General features: G+C 40.1%; 1 protein-coding gene across 1 annotated transcript in view; it reads right to left on the bottom strand.

The window, feature by feature from the left end:
• Window positions 1-23,984, bottom strand: part of ppm1lb (protein phosphatase, Mg2+/Mn2+ dependent, 1Lb) — a 49,859-nt gene that overhangs the window by 6,816 nt on the left and 19,059 nt on the right. The window contains exon 2 of the mRNA XM_051665216.1: window positions 4,471-4,630. Coding sequence (XP_051521176.1) covers window positions 4,471-4,630 — 160 coding nt within the window. The remainder of the gene's footprint in view (window positions 1-4,470; window positions 4,631-23,984) is intronic.

The raw sequence follows: 23,984 nt of genomic DNA, 5'->3' as shown, positions 1-23,984 counted from the left end.
AATCTGACATTATTTAGCAGACTGGAGTTCAGGGGTCATGTCATGAGCAATCACATACAGGAGGTCATTGTACTATAATAACATGCAGTAAGTTTCAGAGCTCTAAACTTCCTCTCCAGTCCATAAAGAACATTTATTGTTTCTACTCTGCAAAAACATCTCACTTTGAATTCGACCTCTTCGTGACGTCAGCATGGGGTGTTAATTTGAATAGCCCCGCCTCCAAAGTTCCTGAATGCATATGTTTTGCTTGGCACATTTCTCTAAGGATTCTTTTGAAGATTCAGACTTTGCTAAGAAACTTACATTGAAAGATGGAGCAGTGCCAAATATATTAGACATGTTGAGTAACCAATATAATACTACTGTTTCCGTCTGTTTGATATGTAAGGAATTGTACAGTCAGACGTTTTTATCTCAAAACAAAGCATGATCAGGACTCCAACGTGCAGCAGATCATGCTTATTACACAGTTACTTACCAAAGGCATACATGATTGCACACAGAATATTTAATTGAGATTAATACTCATCGTGCGGAATGCAATGAAAGACAGTGTGTACTATACGCTAGTAAGATGGCCAGCTGTTCAACAGTCTCATATTAGACAGGACATCGTGTATTTTGGCCGAAATGAATGCGATGGAACCACCCATTATATCGTGTTTAAGCAGTGACTCTGCACCAGGCGAACATCCCATATTTATCTACACAGGATGTATATTGAAGCGACGACACAACAGAGGCCAACATCCGTGCCGACCGTCCCTTATAATTGTTTATTTCAATTTTTTTTATTCAATTTGTATTTCCAGTTTAGTTTTAGGTTAGTTTCACAGTGTTTTTCTAGTTTCAGTTTAGTTGGTCATATATTTAAATATGTGTAACGTCATTACATTTCTCAGAGCAGTCTTGTGTTTCTTCTATCTAGCGGCATTTTCAGGTTTAATTAAGGTAGATTGTATAATACATACGTTAAAAAACTCAAATGAATTTGAGGTCATTTTTATTTTAAGTTAGTTTTGGAGTGGTGAAAAAGTATTTTAGATTAGTGTCAATTTATCCCAATCATGTTAATTTTTATTTTTATTTCAGTTAATGAACATTTTTTTTATTTAGGTTTCATTAACAAAAATGTATACAAAAAAATGTAATAAATTATAACACAACAGCTTACAGCTGGATACAGATTTATTAACTCTTCACGTTTGCAGCTTGGACTATTTTCACTGTTCTCAGCTTTAAAGTGCATTATTTTTTCACCAAAAGTTGTATGCCTTTCAAAATATACTCTTTTGACCAAGAGTAAATACAAACGTGTTTGATGCATGCACACTATGACTGCATAGTGATACTCTTTTTGTATCAACTCTTTTTGGACTCAAGATGGCGCCGAGTATGGCTGCTGCGTTGCGAGCTCCGACACAACATAGTAGTGTTTTGTTTGTTTTGTTCACCATTCTTATGTTTTCTGTCTTACTATCTACGACAGACCAACACTTTTGGACATTGGTTCAGCGATCTCACACCGAAAACCGGACTTCACATTCCTCAATGCCGACCCGCTGTTTACAAACACGCAAGCGGAGCCCTTTGTCTGGGCAGCACGGCCGCGGAAACGCAGGAGGAAAAGGGAAAACAGAGCCGGCGTTCTCATCAGAGTAAGACGCCGCGCAAATCGACCCCCGCTACCCACTATTCTACTGGCAAATGTTCAGTCTCTGGATAACAAGCTCTGCGAGCTGAAAGCGTGGATCTCTTTCCAACGAGAGACGAGGGACTGCTGCGTTATCTGCCTTACAGAAACTTGGATGTGTGCGGAGATTCCAGACTCAGGCATTGAACCCGCGGGATTCTCCGTGCACCGAGTGGACAGAGCGAAAGACCTCTCAGGTAAAACTAGAGGTGGTGGTGTATGTTTTATGATCAACAAATCCTGGTGTGATCAGAGGAACGTACATTCCATCAAGTCTTTCTGCTCTCCTGATCTGGAATTTCTCATGCTTCTGTGTCGACCATCCTGGCTACCGCCGAGCTCTCTCCACGAGGGCGGTGTTATTTCCCTCGAAACGAGCATAAAAGGTATTTAGCTCATCCGGTAGAGAGGCAGCGGTGTTCATGGCGGAGTTTTTATTCCCTTTAAAGTCCGTGATGATGTTAATTCCCTGCCACATGCTTCTAGAGTTGGTGGTGTTAAACTGTCCTTCAATCTTGCTCCTGTACTGGCGTTTTGCTGTTTTGATAGTTTTTAGGAGGGCATAACTGGCTTGTTTATGCTCCTCCGCGTTCCCGGAATTAAAAGCGGAGGTCCGCACATTAAGTGCCGCGCGAACATCGCTATTGATCCACGGCTTCTGATTCGGATAGATTCGTACAGTTCTGGTCGGAATCACTTCCTCTACGCACGTTCTGATGAAACACATTACGCTATCAGCGTAAAGCTCGATGTCGTCATCAGAGGCGGACCGGAACATCTCCCAGTCCGTGTGATCAAAACAGTCTTGTAGCGTAGAGTCTGATTGGTCCGACCAGCACTGGATCGTTCTGAGGGTGGGTGCTTCCTGTTTCAGTTTCTGCCTGTAAGCGGGCAGAAGCAGAATGGAAGAGTGGTCCGATTTGCCAAATGGTGGGTGGGGGAGGGATTTGTAGCCATCCCGGAACGGAGAGTAGCAATGGTCCAAAACCCGGTCCCCTCGTGTGTTGAAACTAATGTGCTGGTGATATTTTGGTGCGACTGATTTGAAACTGGCTTTATTAAAGTCCCCGGTCACAATGAACGTGGCCTCAGGGTGCACGGTTTCCTGTTTGCTTATAATCCTGTACAGTTCCTTGAATGCCCGGTCTGTGTCGGCTTGTGGCGGGATGTACACAGCAGTGATAATGACCGCTGTGAATTCCCTCGGTAGCCAGAATGGTCGACACAGAAGCATAAGAAATTCCAGATCAGGAGAACAGAAAGACTTGATGGAATGTACGTTCCTCTGATCACACCAGGATTTGTTGATCATAAAACATACACCACCTCCTCTGCTTTTACCTGAGAGGTCTTTCGCTCTGTCCGCTTGGTGCACGGAGAACCCCGTGGGTTCAATGGCTGAGTCTGGAATCTCCGCACACATCCAAGTTTCCGTAAGGCAGATAATGCAGCAGTCCCTCGTCTCTCGTTGGAAAGAGATCCACGCTTTCAGCTTGCAGAGCTTGTTATCCAGAGACTGAACATTTGCCAGTAGAATAGTGGGTAGCGGGGGTCGATTTGCGCGCCGTCTTACTCTGATGAGAACGCCGGCTCTGTTTCCCCTTTTCCTCCTGCGTTTCCGCGGCCGTGCTGCCCAGACAAAGGGCTCCGCTTGCGTGTTTGTAAACAGTGGGTCGGCATTGAGGAATTTGAAGTCCGGTTTACAGTGTGTGATTGCTGAACCAATGTCCAAAAGTGTTTGTCTGTTGTAGACAATAAGGCAGACAACATCCAAGACAAAAAACATAAGAATTGTAAACAAAACAAACAAACCATTGCTATGTTGTGTCGGAGCTCGCAACGCAGCAGCCATACTCGGCGCCATCTTGAGTCCAAAAACTGCACTGCACATCAGCACTGCACTTTATTACTCTTACTCTTATATCTCACACCGGACTGTCATAAATTATATTATTATTATATTATATTCACTCTTAACAACTATCAACCGACAGCCTGAATGTCAATACAGTACAATACATCCTACTGTACATTCTATATATACTATTTTATTGTATATTGTGTATTTTATATTGTGTGTATTGTATACTGTACAGAGTATGTTATTATCTGTATATTGTGTTGTGTGTAATTATGTGTATATTAGATTTTAAATTGTGTTGTGTTAATTTGATGTTATTGTAAATTGGTATATGTCTCATCACTGTCACGACTGCTATGTTGCTCGGAACTGCACCCAAGAATTTCACACACTATTGCACTTGTGTATATGGCTGTGTGACAATAAAAGTGATTTGGTTTGATCACTATTAATGATTGCCTCGACTGAGTGCTTTCAGGGAATTTTGTAAATTGCTTGCACATTTTCATTGTTTTATTCTTGGAAAAAAACAGTTCCATGAGCATTGGCTGGGAATGTTTGCTCTTCAAAGCTGTTAGCCAATCATAACACAGTGGGAGTGAATAGTGAAGTCTCAAAGGGGACAGAACACAAAACCGAGTGTTTCAGACAGAGGGCCAGAGACCGGGAGAAAAAGGTCATTTAGCACAAGATTATGACTGTGTTCTGTGTAAAAACCTTTAATAACATTACAAGTGAACCTCAAGGGAAATAATAAAGTAATGACATGGCTGACATAAAAAGCATGACATGACTCCTTTAAAGCTCAAAGACAGAGTAGTCGTAGAGTAACCTACTAACAAACATCTAACCTGATTATAGCCTAAAATCTGTGAGATTTTGCATGACCTTTGACCCAAGTGTGAACTCTCACCTGCCTCGTCATATGAGGCGGACAGTTTGTCCAGCATCTCTCTGTCCATGTTGAAGATCTGTTGTGTGAGGATGGACTGATGCGACTGAACGCTGCTCTCTTTCTGCAGCTGCTGCCGCAACATGAGCGGAAGACGAGACTTCACATACTCTGATGCCGACTACAGAGACAGAAGTAGTGTATTAGTGTTCAATACTGAGAACTAGATATCATGTTCACGTTAGTCACAGATCATCTTCCCCTCTGCCGCTGCTCTACAAATCTCATTTGCAATCATGTACATTCATATATGACGTGTGAAGACGTGCCACGGCAGGTTTGACGTCAGTGATGCTGAACAGATGGGAAGATTTTCAGTCAATAATGAGTTCAGTTTTGGGTCTGTTTCTCACACCAAGTTATCATATGAACTACATTTATGAAATGATTATGGTGTTTTTGTTGTTTTTGGAGTTTGACAGCTCCTGGTCACTGTGGGCTTTCCTTGTTTGTAAAAGAACAGCATGAACATTCTGCCTAACATCTCCATTTGTGTTCCATTATAGAAAGCAAGTCATATGGGTTTGGAGTGACATGAGGATGATAAATGATGACAGAATTGCCATTTCTGGGTGAACTATCCATTTAAAAATGTATAATGTTATATACAGTATATATTTATTGCTCTATTGTATATTTCTCTTTTTTTATTTGGTATATCTTGTTTTTTTATGTCTCTATATGTATATATGTTTAAATGTATATTTATGTATGTACATACGTTGCATTCTCTTGCACTGGAAGCTTCTGTCACCATGACAAATTCCTTGTGTGTGTAAGCATACTCGGCAATAAAGCTCATTCTGATTCGGATATATATTATATAATGTTTAAGATCATTAGTTCATTGAAATAGTTAGAAATATCATGAGACTGTGATTCATATACTTCCATATCTATTCACATGTAAATGTACATGATATCACATACTGTCATCACATTTCATTAATAATGATTACCAATAAATGCAAGTATTGCATAACTTGTTTTTCGACTTTCTCAATGCAAGAGTCAATAAATGAACAGTATAAAGACATTGTTTTCTTCTTTGAAACACCATTTCTAAGACTCATTCACTCATAAATTCACCCGTTTATTCTATTTGAATATGAAATGACTTGTAAGGTTTGAGGTGAAGTATTGTAGTCCTGATATCAGATCCTCCCTGTGCACACTTCAGTGAGCTGTGGAAAGCAAATGAGAATCCTGCAGGAGACACGTGAGTGATTTCATGTCTGTGAGCGCCAGTGACTTTCATGAGTAAGCTCAGTGCTATCACACAATACAGATATACAGGGACTGAGGGGTGTTTTTATCAGCACCGGTGATTCATCATGATGTCAAACGCTGCTGGTTTTCCACATCTGAACTGCCAGCACAAGCGCAACTGTGTGAGGATGTTTTTAAAGCCACTGAAGGTGAAAAACATTCTTTACTGTATCACAGAGTCATTTTTATCTTTGAGGACTTCACCAAAGGGAGGTTTGGTCAGATTTAGCTGTAGTTGAAGTATAGCGGAGTAACCCCGGTGAGTAGATCACAAGACTGCAGTGTGTTTTGTCTTCTTCACATTGCAAAAGCAGAAAAACAGAAAGAGCCAAGAACCCACAAGACTAAAAGAGCTCTTGCCACAGAAGTTTGTGTCATATCAATGTGAGTTTAAAAACATCTAGTTACAATATTTAACTGAGTGATTAAAATAGAGCATGATGGGAAATGTACGAGTCAACCTGTCAGAGTGACATAATGATTATTTGAAGTCACCAGCTTTGAGTCTTTTAATTGAAAAGTAATTTAACTAATCAAACTACTTTTTTAGTAAAAAAAAAACAAAAAAACAAAACAAAATAGCGTAGCACATCTTAATTCAAATTCTTGTAATCATATTACGGTTACTGACTTTCAATGCGATTTTTTACTTTTATTATTTTACTTGGGCTACACACTTAAGCTTCCCATACTGTTCAGTCATTCAGTCAGAAGACTGAAATCACTATTTACAATAGTAATAAAAACAGCTTCCTTTATCTGAGTGGTACAAGAATTGATGACTTTACTCGCCATCCGAACACACACACAAAAATTGGACTTGATTGGATAAGCAGTCATAAAAAAAAAAAAGAAGCAAAATTGTGTTTGTGATCAAAATTGACCGACCCCGAAGGACCGAAGGATTTTTTAATTTGTCAAATAGGCAAGGCAAGTTTATTTATATTGCACATTTCATACACAATGGCAATTCAAAGTGCTTTACATAAACATTTTAAAGAAAATACAAGATACATACAAAAATAAAAAACAATTAAGACATGAAATAAGAATAAAAAGTAGTAAAATAAATTTGATTTTTTTTTTAAAATGATTATGAATAAGAAGAAAAAGAATATTAAATTAACACAATCCATAACTGTTGTTAACCTTCCCTGATTAATCAGAGGATAACCAAAAATTGTTAACACACACTTCAATTGTTGTTAACCATATATATATATATATAAACATAAATACAATATACAAATTAGCCACAATGCAGACACACACACTCACACATACATTTATGCATTTGGCAGATGCTTTTTATCCAAAGTGACTTACAGTGTACTTATTACAGGGACAATCCCCCCTGGAGCAACCTGGAGTTAAGAGCCTTGCTCAAGGACACAATGGTGGTGGCTGTGGGGATCAAACCAGCAACATAACAGTTATGTGCTTTAGCCCACTACGCCACCACCACTCAACACACACAGATACAGACACACACACACTCACACAGACACAGACACACACAGAGAGACACACACACAGACTCTCACACACACACTCACACAGACACACACAGACACACACACACACACACACACACACACACACACACACACACAGAGACACACACAGAGACACACACAGAGACACACACACACACACACACACAAAACAAAGTCTGAGTCTTCTGTTTTATACACTCATTTCATTTTCACAGTCCATTGCTGTTCATTTCTGTTTATTACTGGTCATTGAGGACACCGCGGACACCACACCTCACCCAGAGAGAGGGGGGCTATTTAAGTGGAAATATGTCACATGGTCTTGCCGAGCTATGTCGGAGGTATGCCATGTGGAGAAGTCCCACGGTAGGTCCTACCCTACGGGGGAGGAGTTACTACAAGCATGGAGACTGGGGCAGAGGGGCCTACAGGGAGACAGGAAGGACAGCTGATCGTCCTCGCAGTGGCAGTATGTGCCAGATAACCTCCGTCTGCTGCTTCACCACTGAGAACTGCTGGGCAAAGTCCTCTGTGTCGCCAGACTGGCCAACTTGGGAAATGGGAGCAGCAAGGAACCATGCCTTGTCGGCCTCTCCCATCTCGACCAGGCTGAGCCAAAGGTGGCGCTCCTGAATCACCAAGGTGGACATTGCCCGCCCGAGAGACCACGCCGTGACCTTCGTCGCCCGGAGAGCGAGATCGGTCGCCGAGCGCAGCTCCTGCATCAATCCCGGGGCGGAACTACCCTCGTGCAGTTCAGTCGGTGATGCATGAGCAAGCGGCGCCCTCTTGTGGGTGTATGCAGCACATGATGAGCAGCGCAGCAATATTAGATGATGTTTATCATATTTCAATTTAAATTACAAAGTTTGCCAAAATGATACCTTCCCAAATGTTGGCTACAAATGCAGTAAGCTTGAAACACGTCACAGATCAAAGCAATAATAAGCGATCTATCAGAATCATATGAATGTTTGATTCTACTATTGATATCTATATGATTTGATATGAAGCACCCATAACTGTCACGTCCATAACGCATTAGTATGGGTTTTTAAAGAAAAGAGCGGAGACCATTTTTTCATTATCCTCAATGTTGATATAAGTTAATATTCCATTGGAATACACTTGGAATCAAAGGCATTGCTAGACCCTATTTAGGGGGGCTTCAGTGTCTAAGAGACTCTGTGTTATTTTTGTTTTGGATCTGAACTGCAGGCAGATGTTGTTCTGTGGGTTCCGGCATCTAAACACATTTACATTTACACTTGCTTGATTTCTGTTCACTATAAAGTACACAGCAGTGTATATGACAGAAGCTTTGCCTGCATTTCCATCTGCTTTACCTGCATGTGCATCTTAATACACAACTAATCAGTGTCAATTTGAATGACAAATAGATTTTTACATGTCCTGAAGAAAACTCAAACCAACATGACACGGTGTTGCTATGCAGTTGTTCAGAGTACTTTTTAGTGCACTGCTACATGGTCGCCAGGCTAAAGCTATGTGTTTATATTTTGAGATCTTTGTAGGTCGCTCACCAAGATATTTTCTATTTAATCCAATAGAGTACAATACAATACACAGGTGTCCCCTCCCAACAAAAATGTAGCATTCGCCATATCAGCCATCAATTTATACCACGTCAAAATTTTTAATCAAGCTATCATCACGCTTATACAGCTATAAGGCTGGTTAACGTACAAGTGGTGCTTGGAAATTAGCGATATAATTTTGCTTGCTTCAGGATGAATAAAGAGAGTGTTCAACCAAAGGAATGGTAGAAAAATTTTATTTACTATTACTATTTCTATGAGGAATTGGAGAGTGTGATTTTCTTCACCAATGTAAGTGAAAAAAGTGTGTGCCTCATCTGCGGCGCTAGCATTGCTGTTGGTAAAAGATGTAATGTTGAGCGTCACTTCACACAAGTTAACAGCAACTTTGCTCTGGACTTTCCTGCAGGATGTGGGCTACGAACCAGCTGAACATAACACTACAAAGACAGCAATCTATTGACCAAACTGATCAAGAAATGAAACATGTTAACATGATGTAATGTACATGATGCAGCTGATGTGCTAGAGAAACTGAGTAAGCTCAATCTTTAGTAACAAGGGAAAGATGAAACCATTTGTGACATAATCAGAGCATTTAAGTCATTTTACCTTCATCAATTTAAAAGCAAAAGAATGCAACCAGGTTATGAAATGAACTTTTTTGCCCACCAGCCACAGAGGCGGGTGATTGCCCAATTTTACCAGCCACTCTGATTTTTCATATATATATATATATATATATATATATATATATATATATATATATATATATACACACACATCTCATGAGTGGACAAAATTGCTTCATTCAGATGTATTTATTGTTTTTCAGTCATTTACACACAACCTACCCTACCAACAGAGTTGGTACAAAAGAAAATGAACACAGCACAATTCAAAATATATATTATATATATTATATCTATATATCTATATATACAGTATATATATATATATATATATATATATATATATATATATATACACACACACACACACACACACACACACACACACACACACACACACACACACACACACACACACACACACAGAGTTTACTATGTTTGGTATGGTATGTGTTTGAGTAAAATGAAAATTTTTGTTTTATTCTATAAAGTACTCACAACATTTCTCCCAAATTCCAAATAAAAATCTTGTCATTTAGAGCATTTATTTGCAGAAAATGACAACTGGTCAAAATAACACAAAAGATGCCGTGTTTTCAGACCTCAAATAATGCAAAGAAAACAAGTTCATATTCATTTTTAAACAACACAATACTAATGTTTTAACTTAGGAAGAGTTCAGAAATACAGAAATCAATATTTGCTGGATTAACCCTGATTTTCAATCACAGCTTTCATGCGTCTTGGCATGCTCTCTACCAGTCTTTCACATTGCTGTTGGGTGACTTTATTCCACTCCTGGTACAAAAATTCAAGCAGCTCGGCTTTGTCTGATGGCTTGTGGCTATCTATCTTCCTCTTGATCACATTCCAGAGGTTTTCAATGGGGTTCAGGTCTGGAGATTGGGCTGACCATGACAGGGTCTTGATCCGGTGGTCCTCCATCCACACCTTGATTGACCTGGCTGTGTGGCATGGAGCATTGACCTGCTGGAAAAAACAATCCTCAGAGTTGGGGAATATTGTCAGAGCAGAAGGAAGCAAGTTGTCTTCCAAGATAACCTTGTACTGTACGTGTCTTGATTCATGTGTCCATCACAAAGACAAATCTGCCCAATTCCAGCCTTGCTGAAGCACCCCCAGATCATCACCGATGCTCCACCAAATTTCACAGTGGGTGCGAGACATTGTGGCTTGTAGACCTCTCCAGGTCTCTGTCTAACCATTAGATGACCAGGTGTTGGGCAAAGCTGAAAACTGGACTCTTGGTCTTTTGCAAACATCAGCCTGGCCCTTCTTTACTTCTCATCAATGAAGGGCTTTATTCTAGCTTTGCACGACTTCAGCCCTGCCCCTGGGAGCCTGTTTCGAACCATTTCGAACCTTCCTCACTGTGCACTTCACAGTTAACTGTCATTAACTTTGACAGTTCTAATATATATATATATATATATATATATATATATATATATATATATATATATATATATATATATATATATATATATATATATATATATATAAACTCAGCAAAAATTAAACGTCCCTTTTTCAGGACACTGTATTTTAAAGATAATTTTGTAAAAATCCAAATAACTTTACAGATCTTTATTCTAAAGGGTATAAAATGTTTTCCATGCTTATTCAATGAACCATAAACAATTAATGAACATGCACCTGTGGAACAGTCGTTAAGACACTAACAACTTACAGATGGTAGGCAATTAAGGTCACAGTTATAAAAACTTAGGACACTAAAGAGACCCTTCTACTGACTCTGAAAAACACCAAAAGAAAGATGCCCAGGGTCCCTGCTCATCTGCATGAATGTGCCTTAGGCATGCTGCATGGAGGCATGAGGACTGCAGATATGACCAGGGCAATAAATTGCAATGTCCATACTGTGAGACGCCTAAGACAGCACTACAGGGAGACAGGAAGGACACCTGATCATCCTCGCAGTGGCAGACCACGAGTAAAAACACCTGCACAGGATCAGTATATCCGAATATCACACCTGCGGGACAGATACAGGATGGCAACAACAACTGCCCGAGTTACACCAGGAACGCACAGTCCCTCCATCAGTGCTCAGACTGTCCGCAATAGGCTGAGAGAGGCTGGACTGAGAGCTTGTAGGCCTGTTGTAAGGCAGGTCATTACCAGACATCACCGGCAACAAGGTCGCATATGGGCACAAGCACAACTTCACTGGACCAGACAGGACTGGAAAAAGTGCTCTTCACTGACGAGTCGCGGTTTTGTCTCACCAGGGGTGATGATCGGACTCGTGTTTATCGTCGAAGGAATGAGTGTTACACTGAGGCCTGTACTCTGGAGCGGGATCGATTTGGAGGTGGAGGGTCCGTCATGGTCTGGGGCGGTGTGTCACAGCATCATCAGACTGAGCTTGTTGTCACTGCAGGCTCTCTCAACACTGTGCATTACAGGGAAGACATCCTCCTCCCTCATGTGGTACCCTTCCTGCAGGCTCATCCTGACATGACCCTCCAGCATGACAATGCCACCAGCAATACTGCTCATTCTGTGCGTGATTTCCTGCTAGATAGGAATGTCAGTGTTCTGCCATGGCCAGTGAAGAGCCCAGATCTCAATCCCATTGAGCAAGTCTGGGACTTGTTGGATCGGAGGGTGAGGGCTAGGGCCATTCCCCCAGAAATGTCCGGGAACTTGCAAGTGCCTTGGTGGAAGAGTGGGGTAACATCTCACAGCAAGAACTGGCAAATCTGGTGCAGTCCATGAGGAGGAGATGCACTGCAGTACTTAATGCAGCTGGTGGCCACACCAGATACTGACTGTTACTTTTGATTTTGACCCCCCTTTTGTTCAGAGACACATTATTCCATTTCTGTTAGTCACATGTCTGTGAAACTTGTTCAGTTTATGTCTTAGTTCTTGAATCTTTTTACGTTCATACAAATATTTACACATGTTAAGATTGCTGAAAATAAAAGCAGTTGAAAGTGAGAGGACGTTTCTTTTTTTGCTGAGTTTATATATGTATAAAACTACTTATTTAAAGTTGTTTAATATTAATATAGAAACAACATATTTTATGTTTAATGCAAAATATTCTGATATGTACAAATATATAAGTAGTTTAAGGGTGAATGGACACTGACTTGGTTGCGTCATTCACAGTGAATCATGGGAGTGTGCGGTCGCTATGAGGCACATTTCGCGGGCTATGTTCACCGCGGATCTCTGATTGAAGCTTTCTCTTCTATACCATGGGTAATGCAGTTGTTTACCAGGAAATAATCTTCCAAACATGATTTTTAAACAATGAAGTATAAATAATGCAGACTGATGTCTTCAACAGAGGCATATCACTGATGAACGACCTCAGAGCTCAAGGTAGGTCTGTTTTTAAAGGTTTATAAGTTATCGTCAATGGAAAAAATTTATGCGATTTTTAATTCCGGAACCAGACTGTTGCTCTCTATTAATCTTGAAAATCATGTCCAGCTCAAATCTCAGCAACATTCACAACATTTTTCGAGTCTGGTTGTCAAGCCCTCATCGCTCTCCCTGACACCATCCGCTCCAATTCCCTGAACCTTTGAACCACGTTTTCCCGCCACACCTGTTCCCCATTCACTTATCAGCAAAAACACACTACATATACACACACATTCCTAGCACTCTCTGTCTAGTCTCATCAGAGATATCCAAAAAAACTGCTGATGATTTATTGTTAATTAGAGTTATGATACATTTTGTGAAAGACGTAAGTAACGTATGACACCAGTAGCTCTAATTGGAGTGTTGTGTGTTCAGTCCCTAGTGAGATTCCATACTCAGAAGGCAGCTCACTAGGTTTTGGAACAGATGTCACATTTTACAGACTGATAAACTTGACTGATTGCAGTTCACAAAAATCTTTTAAACAACACAAACACACACATTGAGAATAACTCCCAGATCTCATCTGAAGGGAAAAACACTTTGCAATGCAAAGATGACATCTGAACTCAGTAGCATGTAAAAAAACTAACCAAACCAAAACTAACAAATAAAACGCAAGCTTCATTATCTGTAATAATCTCCTGTGATTGGTACATTAGACTTTAAACTGATGTACACGCTGTTTTCTACAAGAACTAGATTGCTCCTCTGAGACAAAATACATTATGGACATCCTGACTATTGAATCAATGTTTGGTTTTTGAAGGTGAAAGCTGAAGTTTAAATGATGTGCTGTAAATGTAAGAAGTGCTCAGAATAGACAAGCTGCGTGTCCATCCTAGTGTTTTAAAATTTTTGAAGCACATTTCGAAAATGTGAATCATTGTATGTTTCCATCCAAGATATCATGCGCATTATCTTAAGGAAGCCGCTGTGTCATAATGGAGCATATGAATGATCTCCTTGCATTGGGGAGAGCATAAGGTAGATATTGGAGCAATTGTCCATCATTTTATAAAATGCTGCCAGAAGACGCAGCAGAATAAGTGTAATATCTGGTATAATGAGGGCTCAATTGGCTGTTATGCCTCTATATACCTGGGAGTGCCTGCTCTCAAAACTGGGGGATCAGGAGGACCAGCTGTTGGTTAAACACTTCCAAATATCAAAGGCTATGTTCAGAATATTGTGTGCTAAGGTCAGACCTTTTGTTGGGTCAATCACATCAAGCTCTCACTCATAACACGTGCACGAATGGTCAAAACATGTCATCGTTTTGCAAATAAACTGCTTCAATCACCATAATGCACATTTTTACTTATGTAAAAATCCACCTCTGGTTAGCGCATAAACCTTTATGACTGACTCTTCTCTGCTGACGTATGCAAGAGTGCTCGGCAGTTAAGCCAACAGTCAAAAGTTTACGCTCAGCTTTAACTCCGCCCCCTCATCAACCTGTCATGCACACCTGGCACAGACATGGGAACAGGTGTATTTTTGGCTGTTTCTTTCCCAAATCCCTGTTCAATTCCCCAAAGTACTTTGGTTACAGGTAGCGGTTGATCGATATGAGTTTTTTTAATGGCAGATGGTGATATCCAGAGTGCAGGGTGGCCGATATAATGCAGATATGTCACACAATTTAATACAGTAAATAACATGTACATAAAATTGCTTAATTTTTTTCAGTATATTTACTCAAAATATATTTAAAAAAAAGATTGTTTTTTTTTAAATGGTAGATAGCAGTTTCTTCTGATTTCTGTTTAGTCACCCAATTTTAGTAATTTATTTGCACATGAAGAAATTGTTCATATATTAGGAACAAGGAAATATCAACAGTGCACACAGTAGTCCAGCAACCACGGTCAGTATGTGCGCATTAGTAATCGCATTTTCTCACAAAATACCGAATCAAACCAACTGTTCATACAGTGATAGTGAATAAGACATTTACTTCCAGAGCTCATGAAGCACTTTTATTTTGAAGTTGCTCTCACATGCTAGTGTGGATCCAGTATGCAGGAATTTACTGACCGCTTCTAGTTTACACAGATCTGAAGTGTCATGACACCGGCTGACAGTCGCACAACATTCGTGAGTCAGAGGAACACAGTTTTGATCCAGGCTGATAGAATGAGCGTTCCACTGGAAGAAAAAGCTGAATTTGTACAAGTTTTGTGAATTAAATCTTTTAAAGAAAGATATATCCACAATTTGTAGATGATATATGATGGAAGTTTTATTGATATTTGCCTTTTTATCATTAGACAAGACAGCTAAAAGTTAAAGGTAACTGTTTAGGACAGAGAGAGAGAATAAAACACCCGAGCACTTTAAACATCATAAGCTCCTACACGTCTGTCTGATACACAGGCAGTGTCATTATCATTAATGAAAACTAAGACAAAAACTAAATGAAAACATTTTCAACAAATAAATACTGACATGATATGGAAAAACTGAAACTAAAATACTTTTTCATAACTCCAAAACTAACTAAACTAAACTAAAAATGAACTCAAATTAATTTCAGTTTTTGATACACAGTGTATTATAGAATTTGATTTATAAAACGGAGAGTTCTGACCCTGAATTCTGATTGGATGAGCCACGTTCCAAGCTGTTGTAAAATGACAATAAATGCACACCTTTAAATGCACAACATTTGAATTTCATATCAATGCACCAAAAAGGAGGATTACGCTTTTGATGCTACTTTACCACAGACATGGAACATGTCACTGTCAGTTTTGGCTTATATGGTGGATTAACTGTGGATGAATGGTGCGAGGAGATTGACTCCCTCCGAAACCAGGACCGTTAAGCAGACTATGTGGGTAGTTTGCTGTTTTCAAACCTGGTGTACTGAGAAAAACGTAGTTCTGGATTTTTTTAAAAATCCCAAAAACAGAGCTCAACCAAACTCTGAGGCAGTTTTATGCAACAGTAATTTCAGTGTTTACTGAAAGTTCCTGAATTCACTACTAGCAACAATGTTGTCCTTGGAGAGGTGAAAAATGTTCGCAGAGAGGGACAAGTCAAAACACCACCAGGCTTTAATAAACAACCGTTTAACCATGATCAAACACTCTGATGCACTGAATCCATACACACAGCAAGGGCTTGTCAATAAAGTTTGGTTTGATGTGCAACTGCATCTTGGACAGAGGGCAAAAAAGGGAAATCGCCAACTGCTTGCTGAATCATTTGTTGTTTGCAAGGATGAGAATGGCATCAAGTATACAACCTTGACTTTCAATGAAGTCACAAAAACCATAAAGATCCCAATGAGAGAGCCGAAATGGATTCATGTACGAGCAGCCAAGAGATGCGCTGTCATGTTGCTTCATAAAAGAAATACAGTACCTGTGCTTGCTCCCTCCGAATCCACCGGCTTTTTATCTGCACCCAAAGATGAGCAATTACAGCAACAATGTGTGGTAAGTAATTTTATAAAACAGTAAAATAATAATGATAAAAATCTGGCCCTTAAATTAAATCGAATATACATTTATTTTTTCTAAAGGTATCCCAAAGAACCAATGGGGGTAAACTTCCTTGGCTCACTGTTACCTAGAATTTTTTAGGCTGCTGGAATAAAAAAAAAAAAAGTGTACACAAACCACTGTTTGTGAAGTACGACGGTGCCGACACTTTCTGATGCTGGCTTGGAGGCTAGAGAAATTATGTCTGTGACCGGACACCGAAGTGAATCATCTCTTCAGTCCTACTGGCACCTGAACTACAGTGAACAGAGAAGCTGGAGCAATATCCTAGCTGGCACCGCCTCATCAAAACACACTTACACTGACTCAAGCACCTCTGGTCCATCAGCGAAGAAAAATCCAAAAACGGTTGAACGCTATTTTAAAGCGTGTACCATCAACAGAAATGTCCAAATTAATATCAACAATAATTCTGATCATTAGAAAGTCATAGAATGATCTTATGTTTAAAGTGATCATACATTCATAATGATCTTAGGAACTATATTACTTGAGGAAGAATTGTTTATTGTGCTGATTATATTCGTTATTAATACATTGAATTATTTAATGAACAATGGTGTATTTGATTGCTGTTAAATCCATTTTATAAAATCAATAAGACACTCTAGGTTGTGCCTTACAGTGATTTTACCACAGGTAAGGGGGTTTTATGTACTCCATTTTGTGTCGTGCCTAAGAACACCCCTAACCCGTGGTAAAATCACTATAAGGCACGCCCTCTCGTGGCTTATTGCTTTAGTACAATCCACCTTAATTAAACAAGAAAATGCTTCTAGATAGAAGAAACACAAGACTGCCTTGAGAAATGTAATGATGTTAGACATATTTAAATGACACCAGTAAATGTTTGGCAGTCATTCAATACTAAAACTAAAATAAAAACTAAACTGAAACTAGAAACACTGTTAACGCAGGACAATTTAAGTGAGATGTCGTTGTACACCGGTGTATTATTGTAGTAACATGATGACACGTAACAACAAAACAAACTGTGATTGGTCGTTTACATGTCTCAGATGGCTCCTTCACATGCAAGCAGGTGATTCTTCTCAAACAGGAAACTTTATGGGCAGATGTCGTTAATTTTAAAACTCTGAATATCGGCCGATTCATCATCCTCGGCCACTGGTTACAGGCCCACTGGCTTGAATTTTTCCATTTCGTAGAAAGAGGAATAACGGTGAATTGGTGGTTGTGTTCAAGGCAGTTGTGTGTTTGGCCTCTTTCTTGTCTTCATGTTACAGCTGCAGTGTTTTCATGACCTTCACCAGAGTGTTGATTATACAGGGAGTGTTGATGTTTTTGTAGACTGTGTCTGTGTGAGCCAGCGACTGAAGATGACGATCACTGCCACAGCACATCTAGATAACCGTGTCAAATTCAACGTGTACTGCCATGACCCTCAAGTGTCTGTGATATTAAACTAATCAGTTGAGCATTACATCTCCACATCTGGACCTAGAGTTCGTGTTCATTTGTCATGACACACATCTCGCAATCCCTCACGACGGGCCCTTCTGGGTTTTGGAGGCTGTGGGGACAACATGTGGACATTGGCTGCTGACCTGAACACAACCCAGACTGATAAACAACATTACATGTTGAATAGAACATGTTATCAAGTCACATTACTGTTTGGGGTCTCGGATATAAAACACGAATAAGATCTGTTGTACACTCCTGTCAGTTTAATTAGAAAATGCTCAATAATATCTGCTTACTGGGTTTTGATGATGCATTTTGATAATCTAGGGGAGTAAAGGTGCCAGAGGCATTGATTCCAGGGGGGAAGCAAGTACACCCCCATGGAAATATGTAAATGCTTCACACTGCAACCCCCCCAATGTTCAAGCCAAATCTACAACCTTGGGTGTAACACAAAATGTTAATATTAAAAATGATTTGTGTGCTTGAATAAATGACTGTGAGTTGCATGTGGAATCTCATCTCTAAACATGCACATCTGCAGCAGAAATAAATTACCAGATTGTTTCCCCCTGTACCAGTATAAAGTAAGTCTTGAATGAATTTATCAGACTGATAAATGATTAAGAATATATGGAAAATTATGCACTATAAGCAAACATGAACTAACAATGAACAATTTTATTTTATTGAATAACATTAATAAAGATGAATAAATACTGTAAAAAGTATATTATTCATTGTTAGTTCATGATGCCTAGTGCATTAACTAATGTTAACAAATGGAACCTTATTATAAAGTGCTACCGTAATTTATTTACATTCACATGGCATTGGTCCTGTTAAACTCTCAAGCCTTTCTTTACGGTAAGCTGAAGACATCTGTATTTCTTGCATAGTTTTTTATAAATATGCTCCTCATTTAAAAAAGCACCACGCACTAATAGCAAACCAAACTCAGAACACTCCCGAGATGAATTGAGTTTGTGTGGGCTGCTGAGACGGTTGAGAACACTGGGTTTGGACCATGTTAATCCAGACATTGCGTACATTAATTTAATAAACTGCAGCCTTTTGTTTTAATTTTTATTTTTTTAATGCTTGGACGTATGAATTCCTTGTTGTTGATCTCTTTTATGTCTCATCTTCCAGCCAGCTGTCACTGTAATGGCACCACAGCATGTTGAGGGAAGGTGTCAAACTACCACAGTAAAAGACGTACAGTACTTCTGTGTGCGTAACATCAAAGCAAGATGTGGAGAGGCGCACATGCGCTCACGCAACAACACAAACATAACGACTGTATAATATCAATTTCAAATTTGTATTTTTTATAACAGGCAACCTAAGGGAAAATCAAGTATTCAAGGATGATTTAAAAATTCAAGCATATTCACACCTTGAAAACGAATTGTTCCCGATTAACACTTTTTATTGATTCCAACACATGAAACAGAAAAGCAAAACATAAATACACAGAATCAACTTTTAACCCCCATTATTCCACCCCCCCCTCTCTCTCTCTCTCTCTCTCTCTCTCTCTCTCTCTCTCTCTCTCTCTCTCTCTCTCTCTCTCTCTCTCTATATATATATATATATATATATATATATATATATATATATAAAATAATAATAATCACACATTCAAACTATAAATCTCTCTCCACTGTCCCTCCCTGAGAGCCCTCCAAAAAAGTCAGATAGCTGCCCCACTTCATATCAAACACCCTCAGGTTGCCCAGCCTTCTGTCTGACATCTCCTCAAATGCTGCCACCCTGCCCATCTCCATGCACCACTCCTGAAATGAGGGATATAAAACTGATCTGGCTGACTGTTGAGTACACAAGTATTCAAGTGGCATTAACTCCATCAAAATCCTGTGCCAGCCCATTATGGTTGGAGCACCCTTACATCTCTAGATGTAGACTTGATGTTTTTTAGAATCCAAGCCCACACTCCCTCCTCCATTACCAAGTTTAAATATTTCTCACATAATCTCTTGATTGAAGTTGAAGCTCCAACCCCAGACTCTGAATTAACAGGGAGTAATACACTGATGCCTCATGACCTTTTCCAAAAGCAGTAATCACCACTCCCAGAGTATCTGCCACTTTATGGGGGTGTATGCTACTCCCAAAAATAGTACAGAGCAGGTGGCGCAGCTGTAAATACCTATAAAACTGAGATCTCAACACTCCACTCTCGTATAGCTCATATACTGAGTGTATTAACCTCCCTCACAATCCACTCTGTCCAGCAGAAAGGGGACTTATCAATACATAATTGTGGGTTCAGCCATATGCTCAAGGCAACATTTAAATAAATGTCAGAATTAAATACTCTGGACACTTTTGTCCATACCGAGTGCAAATGCGAGATAATGGGGTGTACCTTAACTTCTCTGATTAGTTTGACAGAAAGGCTTTGCGATGGTGAAATATGGGCAAGAACTTTCTGTTCAATACAAAACCAGGGAGGGGCTCTCTCAGGTGGAAGCGACCATTGAGCCAAATGTCTGAGACCGAATGCATAATAATAAAACAAAATCTTGGGTAGGCCTAGCCCACCTTTGTCAATCGGCCTATGTAACTTATTGAAATGTAATCTAGGATACTTACCATTCCAAATGAAGGACTTCGCTATGCTATCAAATTGCTTGAAATAAGAGAGGGGGACATCTACAGAGAGAGATTGTAGCAGGTAGTTGAATTTTGGAATACAATTCATTTTAATAACATTAACCTTTCCAATCATAGATAAATGTAATGAAGCCCACTTGCCCACATCACTCAAAAATCTTTTTATTAAGGGGTCAAAATGAACTCTAACGAAAACAAATTTGCTGGGAATAAAATCCCCAAATACTTAATTCCCTGTTTGGGCCACTGGAAGGCGTCCGGCTGGAAAGCCGTTACTGGGCAGTACACTGTCAGAGCCAAAGCTTCGGATTTAGACCAATTGACTCTGTATCCTGAGAACTTGGAAAAGGAATTAATAATTCTGTGGAGGCAAGGCATAGATCTATTATGTTCAGAGACGAATAATAAAATATCATCTGCGTAAAGCAAAAGCTTATGCGCCACACCTCCCGTTACCACCCCTGAAAAATCATCCTGCTTTTCTTATCGCGGCTGCTAATGGTTCCAGGGCAAGACAGAACAATAATGGGGAAAGCGGACAACCCTGCCGAGTGCCCCTATCCAGAGTAAAATAATCTGAAATTAATCCATTTGTTTGTACCGCCGCTGCCGGGTGTCTATAAAGTAACTTAATCCATCCAATAAAAGTATGCCCGAACCTGTATATTTCATGGGCTCCTGTATTAAAGTCTGCCATTCTTTATAAAACTCCTGCATAAGCCATCCGGACCGGGTACCTTTCCACTCTGCATTTTGGAGATTGCTTTAGACAGCTCTTCTACAGAGATTTGTGCGTTTAGCTGTATTTTCTGTTCCTCTGAGATAGTTGGAAGCTTGATTTTAAAAAAAAGAATTCTCTAATAAAGTAGCGGCATCCATGGGTAGCTCAGAGAGAGTTTCTATATTACTCGTATACGTATAATTGTCCCTAAATATATTATATATCGATTTGCAATCACAGTCCATTTATATCCACAATTAATCCGATTGCCCGTGAGTCACTTTTCTTTTTAATCAGGTATGCTAAATATTTACCTGGCTTATCTCCATGTTTATAAAACTTTTGTTTCACAAATCTCAAATTATGTTCTGCATCCTGAGTGAGTAATTAGTCTAAAGCGCATCTCAATGTTAATATTTTTGTAAGGAGGGTCTTGTCTGCAGATTCAATATATTCTTTCTCTTTATCCTTTAAATCCTTCTCCAATAGTCTTTTGGTTTCAGATTTGACACGTTTTTAGAGGCAGAAAAGGACATAATTAGCCCCCTTATTTAGGCTTTACTTGTCTCCCAGAGAAGCGAGGGGTCTTGAGTGGATTTTGTATTAATGCGATTAAATGAGTTGAATTCTTCAAGAAAAAAGGATTTAAATGACTGATCCTTAAGGATCATAGTGTTTAATCTCCACTGTCAATGGATATCTCTGTTTATGACCTTCACATCTAGGGATACCATTGCATGATCCAAGATTATGTTGTTATTAATACGACAAGCCAGTACTAAATGTAATAAGAGTCTTGGGCATGAAAAAATAATCAATCCTAGTATAGCACAGGTACGGAAGGGAGAAAAAGCGATATTCTTCGCCAGTCGGGTGCAGTGCTCTCCAAACATCAGTGAACCCCAAATTTTCACAGATACCATTCATTTGTTTGGCTTCCTTTAGGAGGGCCATAATTTTATGCAGAAAACGGTCAATGAGAGGGTTAAGTATGCCATTAAAATCTCCTGCCCTGGAGGATAGTATACATTAATCTTACCATATAAAATACCACTTACAATGCGGCCCTTCTCATCTTCTATCAATTTGACAATGCTCAGTGGGATGTCTTTTCTGATCAACACTGCCACCCCTCGACTATTAGATGACAATGACAAAAAGTATACATGACTATATACTCCCTGTTGCAATTTTAAATGCTCCTGTTTGTTTAAATGTGTTTGTGGCAGTGGAGGCGTGGTCGAGCGTCCGTCGAGAGAGAGCGGTAAGGGTGCTTGCACCTGAGCCAAATTATGACTAACACCTGTCTCTAATTGTAGTGAGATTGGGGAGAGCGGCATAAAGGACCACGCCAGTACCAGAACAGGGAGAGAGTTTGGGTCCACCAAAACGTCTAGTGAAGCTCTAAGTGCTGAGACGCCTAACCTACAGCATCAAGTCCATGTATAGTGAAATTGTTTATTAAAAGTTCCTACCTGTGTTTGAAGAATCCAGTTTCCTGTGTCCTTCTTCGTTGTTCCTTGTCACACTGGTGCCGAAACCCGGGATATTGGTCTACAGAGTGCACGCCCCATGGAGTCCTTCCCGCTGACCGACATCATCAAGTCCCTCGCCGACCTACATCAGACCCACCAACAAGCTCTGCTTGAGCTCCGCCAAGATCAGGAACGCCACTTCCATGAGGTCCTTAAGAGTTCAGGCAGAGGACCGGCAGGTCATTCAGAGCCTCCTCAACCAGGAGAAAGGCCCGGCAGCAACCCGGACAACAGCAGCCCCTGCCCTGGCAGGCGACTTCAGTGCCTTCCCGCTCACCCCCTAAGGCAGATGTACCCGCCCCCACAAGTGCGGGCGTAGCGCCTGGGCTGGACTGCTGGCGTTGCAGGGATCCGGAACACTTCTGGGATCAGTGTCCTGTGATGGAGCTGGGTACTGTAGTCCGGATACCTGACACTCCACAGGCTGCACCCTGAGCGGACCGGAGCGGACAGAATTCCGGTAAGAGTCAAGTGGAGTACTCACCAAGCCTTGATGGACACCGGTTGTAATCAAACCACTATCCACCAATGCTTGGTTCAGCACGAGGCTTTAGGTGAAACTAAAAGGGTGAGGGTGAAGTGCGTGCATGGGGATATTCACAACTACCCTGTGGTGACCCAGCTCATTAAATTTCGAGGAACAAAACATAAGAGTGGAGGTTGCGGTTAGTCCACGCCTCACCCATCCGCTAATCTTGGGTACCAATTGGCCTGAATTCAGGAATGTACTGAGGGACATATGTGCGGATGGGTCCTGCATGAAGAAGGACACAGGGAACTGGATTCTTCAAACACAGTTAGGAACTTTTAATAAACAATTTCACTGTACATAGACTTGATGCTGTAGGTTAGGCGTCTCAGCTCTTAGAGTTTCACTAAACGTTTTGGTGGACCCAAACCCTGTTCTGGTACTAGTGTGGTCCTTTATGCCGCTCTCCCCAGTTTCACTACAATTAGAGACGGGTGTTAGTCATAATTTGGCTCAGGTGCAAGCACCCATACCGCTCTCTCTCTCTCTCGACGGACGCTCGACCATGCCCCCACTGCCACAGTGTTTCTTGCAAGCGAGCTATGCCAATATTTTCTTTTTTATATAAGGCATAATTTTCTTTCTTTTTTATATGATTATGGATTTCCCTGACATTCCATGTACATAAACAAATCGTATTATCCAGTGTCATGGACCTTGATAAGAAAAACAATTGTTTCTGGACATCTTTAGGAAGTTTAAATATTGACCTGAAAAGAAAATTTGCC

The sequence above is a fragment of the Myxocyprinus asiaticus genome, chromosome 31 (assembly GCF_019703515.2).
Source record: "Myxocyprinus asiaticus isolate MX2 ecotype Aquarium Trade chromosome 31, UBuf_Myxa_2, whole genome shotgun sequence".
Lineage (NCBI taxonomy): Eukaryota > Metazoa > Chordata > Actinopteri > Cypriniformes > Catostomidae > Myxocyprinus > Myxocyprinus asiaticus.
The sequence above is the reverse complement of the archived record's forward strand: the minus strand, read 5'-3'. Positions and strand labels throughout refer to the sequence as shown.